Genomic DNA, 9,541 nt, shown 5'->3' with positions numbered 1-9,541 from the left:
ATGTTCCCTGCTTGTGCCTTTCATTCACAATCTGCAATTCTCCCAAGAACCAGAATCAATGTTAAATGAGGTAAAAGTTTTAGAGTCACAACAGACTTTGTATAGCTAAGCCCAATAAACCAAGCACCCAACGTAACATCCCTCACTTGCCTATTTGTGTAGAAAATGACTTGATCATTATATAGTAACACCGGAAAGTTAGATTGAGAATGAGGTATGAATGCAAAGTAGACAAAACAGTTAAAATCTTACTGATTATGAGAAATATAAGAAATCAATTCTCTTGAAAAGGCGTATAACTGTCCAATAGCGTGACAAAAGTACTTGTTCATGTTCTCACCAAACTTCCAATTCTAAATGTATATATAAATCTATTAGAGTTATTGCCAGCGCTCTGTTGCGATATTTGTTTGCTAAAATAATCCATCCAACATAATAGGAAAAAGAAACGGAGTTATTGACATCGCTCTGTTGCGATATTTGTTAGCTAAAATAATCCATCCAACATAATAGGAAAAAGAAACCAACGAAATTGTAAAGCTAACCATCAGCTGAGATGCTTTTGTTGTCCTGACACATTGCAAGCTTAGTGATTTCACTGTCAAAAGCAACAAACTCAGCAGTCATATACATCCAAGACATTTATTTACAAACGGTTCCTGGCACAGAAAAAACATATTATTATGTTACGGATGATAAGTTTGATGCATAAATACAGTTTAGAATTTTTTTCAACTGAACATTTGTGCCTACTGAATTATCTTACAACACCCACTGCATTGTGATTTTGGTATGTTAAAGCTGAAAATCAACATTGAAGCTTGCGTTAGCATTTGGAACATGAAATATAGCACCATCAATTTCCAGTGTTAATTCCATTAACAATAGCTGTGCAAAAGAACTATGCTAGTAAGTTAATCGTGATTAGTAATTCTTTACATCTTAGTGTCGTTCTTCTTCTTCTTCTTCTTCTTGGTTAGATCAAAGGGTGCAGCTAAGGATGACCAAAGAAAATTAAAACCACACAATCATGATTTATCAGGGAAAATAAAAGAACCGATGATGAATTTATTAAAGATGGGGAGATGTAGAGACTAAAGAAGATAAACTGATTCATGGAACTCAAAGAGTCAATCTGTGTTTCTTAGATGAGTCATGAACCGATGATTAAAAATTGAAAGCCCTAAACTTCCATTGAAGAGAACGCTTACAGACTAAAGAGGTCTATTGGGCCTTTTTTTTAACGAAGCTTATTTCAAAACGTGAGTTATAAAATATTTATTAAATCATTAGATAAAAAAAATTAAGTGTGGGTCCCACAGAGAAAACCGAAGAAGCAAAGATTTCCGACCTTCATAAATATATATTAGTTTCGGCTATCAATGTACAAAGTATCCTTTTGGTTAGTGGTATAAATGTTGGTGTTTATGACTCAATAACCCGAATTCAAGCCACATGCTTGACACTTTTTCACATTTTTTAAAAGTGAGATCCACTTATCTACTGACGTGGTGGCTCAGGAACGAAGCAACTGTCTCATTGTATTATAGATTCTCGAAGTCTATTAAACCTTTATGCATTTTTTAGGATTAGGAAAATTATTTTTATATGATAAGTATGTATTCAAACAGAGAAGACAGTTTTTGAAACTGATAGCCGTCAAGAAAAAAAGAAACTGATATAAGTACGGATCTACAAAACTATATATTTATTCATTCACAATCAATATACAAACCGTTTTGGTTCAATACATTTTTGCTTTAAAACAGATATTTGCTTTAAAATGGATATTTGCCTTAATAAAATAATTTAATTTTTAAGATAGAAAGACGTATTATTAGGATAATAAGTTACAAACATTTTTGTAAACTGCATAAGAAGTTACAAACATTTACTTGGATTTCTATTATTAATAGATATAAGATATACGGAAATTGAAATGAAGAGGAGGCTGGGTGCACATGCGTGCACATGAGTTAAGTTTCGAAAACGTCAATTCCATTAATACAACTGCCAAATCTCTGTATCACGACGTTTACTATCCTTTTTTCAGGGCCGATCATGAATTTTGATAAACCGTGATTTACTACAAGACCATGTTATTAAGGGTATTTATTACTAACTAACCGTTTTTCTACACTATGTGCAGTAATAAAAAATTTAAATTATAAGTAAAATAAAATTTTACTATTATTTTAGATTTTATTATTTTAACATATATTTTAATCTAAATTTTGATTTAAATTAAATTATATTTAAAAATAAATATGTATATATTTAAAATTAGAAACTTAGATAGATTTTTTTATCTATTTCTTTTGGATAATATATTAAATCTACTTTATAAATTAAAAAAAAATTGATACAAAGTTGTATAATCATCAAAAAGTAAAACTAAACAATATTTTTAAAATTTGTAGATATATAAAATAAATAATGATATTACGATTAAAAATTATATTTTTTAAAAAATTGTAAAAATAATTGAAATCCTTTTTAGTAATAAAATTGAATAATTATAAAAAAATAGAAATACATAATATTTCAAAATTTGTAAAATATTATTATATTATTCAGTGTAATATTTGAATAGATTTACTTTAATGATATTGTATAATTTATTACCATATACTAACAAAATCAACAAAAATGTAAATAACTATTAAATGTAATTGTCCATGTCACATTTAACCATAAACCATGTCATCATTTATATTATGATATATCACATTTATCTAGTGAAATTGAATATAGAGAGGATATGGGTCAAAATCACTTTGCAAATAATGTATTGGGACTAATTGTTTTTCTAGACCATGTGTAGTAATAGATTTTTAAATTTAAATTATATTCTAATTTTTTTTACTAATATTTTAATATAAATTTGATTTATTTAAACATAAAATTAAGATAAACATAATTTTCTTAAATTATATTTAAGAATATATCTGTATAATTCAAAATTATAATATCAGATATTTTTAATCTATTTATTTTGATTAAATATATTAAATCAACTTGTAAACAATTAATAAAAAATTGATATATAAATCATATGATTATCAAAAATTAAAACTAAGTATTATTTATAAAATTTGTAGATATATAAAAGAAACTAATAATATTACGATTAAAAATATATAACTTTTAAAAAAAAATTGTAGAAAATTTGAAAGTTTTAGTGATAAAATTTGTTTAATTATAAAAATAGAATTATATAATATTTCAAAATTTGTAACGTTACATTTGAATATATATATATATATATATATATATATTTAATGATAATGTATGAGTTATTACTACATTCTAGAAGTTTACCAAAAATATAGATAACATTAAATATATGAGTTATTACTATATTTATTATAAAGTTTAACAAAAATATAAATCAACATTAAATGTAATTGTTCATGTCATATTTAGTTATAGACCATGTCATCAATTTTAATAATCATGTCACATGTTTTTTGTAAAATTGATTGTAGAGAGGTTCTAGCAAATCACTTCTCAAATAATGTCTAATAGGTGTTTTCCTGCACCATGTGCAATAAGGAATTTTTTAAATCTAATTTATATTTAAAAATAAATTTATTATATATTATATATTTTACTATTTTCTTACTAATATATAATATAGATTTGATATATATTAAATCAATTTGCATAAAGCTAATAAAAATTGTATAATTATCAAAAATTTAGCCTAAACAATATTTATAAAATTTGTAGTTATATAAGAAACTAATGATTTTACGATTAAATATTTAATTTTTTAAAAAAATTGTAGAAATTTTTGAAATCTTTAGTAATACAAATTGTATAATTATACAAAATAATAACATTTTGAAATTTAAAATGTTATATATGAATACATTTATTTTATAGATGATGTATGAGTTATTACCATATTTAAAAAAAGTTTGCCAAAAAAAATATCAATATGAAATGTAATATATAAATTATTACCGTATTCTAATAAGTTTGCCAAAAATATAAATCAACATTAAACGAAATTATCCATGTCATATTTTTCAGGAAGCCTTGTCATCAATTTCAGTAGTCATGTCATATTTGTTTTGTGAAATTAATTGTAGAGAGGACATGTGGCAAAATCACTTTGCAAATATAGTCTAGGGGATATTTATTTTATAGATGATGTGTGAACTATTACCATATTTAAAAAAAGTTTACCAAAAAGAAATCAATATTAAATGTAATATATGAATTATTAATATATTTTAATAAGTTTGCCAAAAATATAAATCAACATTAAATGAAATTATTCATTTCATATTTTTCATGAAATCATGTCATCAATTTCAGTAGCAATATCATATTTGTTTTGTGAAATTGATTATAGAGAGGACATGTGACAAAATCACTTCGCAAATATAGTATAGGGGACGAGATATATCTAATCTATATATCGGAACTATTAGTACAGCCAAGCAACAGAAACAAGAACATATCCATGTTATTAATTAGTATCATTTGATTATATTGACAATTAAATAAAACTGATCATTACTATGATCAAAGTGTATTATTAATTAATTAATATAAACGAGAAGGTTCAACGAAGCAATATGCACTAACAAAAAGTATTGTTTCGTCGTGTTGCACCTATAAATACAACACCATAGTCGTTAAGTCGTCTCCATGTCAAACCTGTGTAAGCTCATAAACACATCACACCAAGATTCTTGGATATTATATATACTTTTACAGTGATTCTTGTAAACGGGAGCCATGGTGGATGCTAAGAATGCGTTAGTGATTGTATTAACCAGCGTCGCCGTACTGCTTCTCGCCGGTGCCCCCACGGTGGTCCAAGCTTGTCTCCCCTCCGAACGAGCGGCGCTTCTTGAGTTCCGATCAAAGCTCAACGAGCCTTACATTGGCGTATTCAAAACATGGAAAGGCCAAGACTGCTGCAACGGGTGGTACGGTGTGAGCTGCGACCCGAAAAGCCGCCGAGTCTCCAGCATCACCCTCCGCGGAGTATCGGAGGAGCCGATTTTCCAAAGGGCGAAACGGAAGGGGTTCATGACCGGCACCATCTCGCCGGCGTTGTGTAAACTCACTCACCTCTCCGGCATTACAATCACCGACTGGGAAGGAATCTCCGGCGTGATTCCGAGCTGCATCACGAATCTTCTTGCAATGAGACATTTAGATCTCGCCGGGAATAAAATCTCCGGCGTGATTCCGGCGAATATCGGGAAGCTGATGAAGCTAAGAGTGCTGAATCTCGCCGATAATAAAATCTCCGGTGTGATTCCTCCGTCGATCACGAGGTTAACGAGCTTATCGCATCTTGATTTGAGGAACAATTATATCTCCGGCGTCATACCGGGAGATATCGGCCGGTTAAAGATGCTGAGCCGTGTGCTCTTAACCGGTAACAGAATCTCGGGTCAGATACCCGAATCTTTGACCCGGATCTACCGGCTCGCGGATCTTGAGCTCGGTATGAACCGAATCACCGGCGCGATCCCGGCTTCGCTGGGGAAAATGTCGGTGCTCGCGACGCTCGATCTCCACGGGAACTTGATCTCCGGCGCGATTCCGGGGAGTTTGATGACTTCGTCGATTTCGAATTTGAATTTGCGAGGGAACCGTCTTGCTGGAAGGATACCGAATACGTTCGGACCGAGGTCGTACTTCACGGTGCTGGATCTTTCCAACAACCGTCTACAGGGAGCGATCCCGGCGAGTATTACGACGGCGTCGTTTATAGGACACATAGACGTGAGTCATAACCAACTGTGTGGGAAGATTCCGACGGGATCTCATTTTGGTCATCTTGAAGCGGCGTCGTTTGCTTACAATAGATGCCTCTGTGGGAAGCCTCTTGGGAACTGTCGAAAATAATTAATGAATCATTAAGAAATAATTTGGGAGGGGGAATCAAAAACTTTTGATTTTTGTTATGTTTATTATATCCCCTATATATTATTTATGAAACATTACAACTTATTTTTGTAGTCACGTGTCATCACTAGAATGATTCTTAGAATTATTAGAAAAATATATTGGTCCATCTAATTATATAATAAGTTTTTTTATTAAACTAACCATAAATTCATTATTAATTTCATTTATTATTTCTTTAAATAAGGATTACGGATTGGCTAATGTGGCTAAAGTATATATGACAATTAATGATTTTGAATAATAAAGATCTGATAAGAAAATAATGTATCTTCTATCAAATTTGTTTAATTTTAAACTATTAAAATAATTTAAAAAATCACAATAACCATATTATAAAAATTTAGATTTTTCTGTATATGTTATATTTTGAATTTTAAAAAACGACTATAAATTACTAAAACTGTTAAAAGTCTCACATTCAAATTTTTTCTATCCATGGTTTAAATTTTTTGTTATGACAAAACACAAATGATTACAAAATCATATAAATAAAAGTCTAATTTAATTAATCATTAAGATTTAAAATATATATGTATATATATCATTCTAAATTAAACTATAAACTATATTGAATAAATAAATATTTTAATTTCAAAATTTACTTTGAATAATTTTTTTTGATAAATTTTTTGAACTAACATTGATAATTGTTTTTAAATTATAAATTACTAAAATTATTAATCTCACAATGAAAATTTTGTTATTAGTAATTTAAAATTTTTGCTATTAAAGATACACCCAAAAAAAAATATAAGTAAAAAGCATCATTTAATAGACATTAATATTAAACATATATTATGTATGTTAATATCATTTAAATTTAATTACATATCCTATCAAAAAATTTTAAAAAATTGTTTGTATGAATAAAATTGATTTATACGTTCGCACCAATTTAATTATATATGTAATAGTTACTGACTTTTAATTATTCAATATATATTTATTATTTCATAATATGTAAGAACATATAATACATAAAATAATTTATATATATAATGTTTATCCGGTGTAGTATACTATTTTCATTAATACATTATTATCATTTCATATATAATTTTCATATGGTGTTTTCTTCGTTATTACTGTTAATCTTCTCTGTCTGCCATGATTCTCATTGATGAGAGGGAACAAGTAGGAAAATAAATATTTTCCGGTTCTAGATTGTAACTTGGCTTGCATATATCTCCTGACAGACGAGCCATTACCATGTGTATGTGAGACATGTGACGAAACACAAATGTTGATCTCCATTAATCCTGCTAATGGTGGGTTTATTGTGGTTATATACTGGGCTTCAAATAATGAAATGTTGTATTGTTAGGCGCGGTCCAATAATAAATAAAAATATACAAAAAGTAGTTTAGTGGCCCGTGAGCCCAATGTCGGTGGTGCATGGGTCGTGACCTGGGAGAATGTCTGGGTGCACGTGAATAATACACGACCCAAACAACATATAGAATTGTCGGATTAATGATACACGTAGTAGTCTAAGTTCTTACAAAACGAAATACAAAACAACATATGCGCTGATCAATCTCATGTTATATACCATTCATCTTTGAAGATGTATATTCTGTATCAGTTCGTGAAGTACTACAGGAGGTAGTACATACGTGTGTCATGAAGATGGGCTTGGTTGAAGTTCGTATGTTGTGATGTCTGTGGGCTTGTTAAGCTTGGAGAAGAAGCAATATGTTTATTGGAAGATTTACATTAAGTGTAATGGATATTACTTGAAGAGAAAAAGACAAGAGAATTATTCCTTGGGAGAAAAAGGAAAGTTGCTTAAGTTGCTTTTGGAAGAACTTGCTCTTGCTTTTGGAAGAACTTGAAGAGCAAGTTCTGGTTATGTATACATGGAGGACGTGCTTCTATAAAGAGAGTTGTCTCTGGAAAAAGAAAAAGTCGAGAGATCACTGTTTTGTGCTTGTGTGATCAAACCTTTGGTGTCACTGCACTGCGCTAGGTAGTTGGCGAAGTACTTCCGAGGAGTTGGAAGATTGAAGTCTAGATTCAGGGGGAGTTTAGCTCGGGGTCGGGAAGATTCTGATAAACAAAAGTCTAGACTCTAGGGTGAGTTTTAGCTTAGGATTGGGGTAATCCTAAAATATTCTTGTAATAGAAAAGATTGGTGTAAGACTTTCTTATTCTAGTGAATTCGAAAAGAGAAAAATTTGTGTCTTGTTTACTTCTGCATTTTACTCTGGCCTCACTGCATTAACAATCTTGACGTAATATATTGACCCATAAATATATTCGTTATACCGTATGTGAGGATCTCTTGCCCAATAAAGATATATCATAATTACTAAGTAGAGATGAACATGATGACTTTTGTAGAAGAAAAACAAGATACGACATAAAAGAACATGTCAATACCGTGCGGGAGAAAATTGTACAACACGTATTTTTTATGCCTTCAGGTTACTCTCTTATTAACAAGTATAAGGTATACTGTTATACCCATACATGAGAGAACCCCATAACAAGCATGTTTGAGATTTGAGACTCACGTATTATTTGAGATTTGAGAAGTTAGAGAAAAATGTTCAGTCTATGTCTATATATTAATAGGACGTTTATAAAAAGTTATTTTAAAACAAATAGTTTAGTTAATTACTTGTAGAATATATTTCACTTCTGTTTTCAACAGCTCGTATTAATTGGGGTGAGTTTCTTATGCTGCACAGCTAGTAGATATGAAGTGTACAAGTGGGACGACAAAATAAGTCGTGTATCCTTTGCAGTTTATGTGGTAGAAACGTGATATGTCCTAGTCCTTCGGAAATTTTGTCTTTCCTCCCCTGGATACTACCTTCACTTTGAGTACTAATTTTGTAACGACTCATTTACGGTCCAGAAAATTTTGACCCATTAAGGCCCAAATCAATTTCCGAAGGCCCAACGAATTGTCTATAAAGACCCACCATCCAGTTTTGTTTTCTCCTCCTCTAAAAAAAAAAAAAACAGAATTTAGGAGAGATAGAGGGATAAAGAGAAAAAAAAGAAGAAAGAGTGTTCACAAAGAAAAGAAATGGAAAAACTTTGGAGAGGTTGAGCTACCACCAGAGATCGCCGGAGCCACCACAGCCCGAGGTCACGCCAGCTTGTCACCAGTGTTCGCAGACCAAGGTAAGCCGGAAAACCGCCATGCATTTAAGTCAAGTTTTGGCCGTTTTAGTAAATCGTTGATAACTTCCTAACCGTTGAGAATCTCGTACATACAAAGCCACCATCGTGTTCCTCTCGTCGAGACGAAGCCGTAGCCACCGACCACGCCGCAATCGGAGTCCGAAAGAAGCCGCTAGAGCCTCTGGAAGTTTCACCTCTGTGCGCGCGTGCGTTATACGCGCCGCCTCCGGAAATCGCCTCCGCCGCCGGACCACCGCCTCGCCACCACCGGAACACCGTCGCTGCCGCCGTGCTCCGCCTTCTGTTGTCGCCGTCGTCCGCCGTCACCGCCGGTAAGCCATCGCCGTCGCCGTCGGTGACCGTCGCCGGTGACTCGCCGACGACTCGCCAACCCGGCTGAGTCGACTCGGTGAGTCAACTCGGTTGACTCGGTTAACCGCTGGTTTGACCGGTTTAAATTGATTTC

The 9,541-nt window shown here is 31.7% G+C and overlaps 1 protein-coding gene across 1 annotated transcript; it reads left to right on the top strand.

Annotated features, from left to right (window-relative positions):
- The first annotated feature begins 4,615 nt into the window (after positions 1-4,615).
- Positions 4,616-5,906, top strand: LOC106316881 (DNA-damage-repair/toleration protein DRT100-like). The gene has a single exon (XM_013754750.1). It carries the CDS (start codon positions 4,753-4,755, stop codon positions 5,875-5,877), a length of 1,125 nt encoding a protein of 374 aa, XP_013610204.1. The 5' UTR covers positions 4,616-4,752; the 3' UTR covers positions 5,878-5,906.
- Positions 5,907-9,541: the final 3,635 nt, after the last annotated feature.

Source organism: Brassica oleracea, chromosome C9 (genome assembly GCF_000695525.1).
Source record: "Brassica oleracea var. oleracea cultivar TO1000 chromosome C9, BOL, whole genome shotgun sequence".
In the NCBI taxonomy this organism is placed as follows: domain Eukaryota; kingdom Viridiplantae; phylum Streptophyta; class Magnoliopsida; order Brassicales; family Brassicaceae; genus Brassica; species Brassica oleracea.
Note: the sequence above shows the minus strand (reverse complement) of the source record. Positions and strands in the feature narration are given on the sequence as shown.

Excerpts from the sequence above, each read along its gene's own strand:
- LOC106316881 (XM_013754750.1), top strand. The coding sequence starts at position 4,753 with ATGGTGGATGCTAAGAATGCGTTAGTGATTGTATTAACCAGCGTCGCC.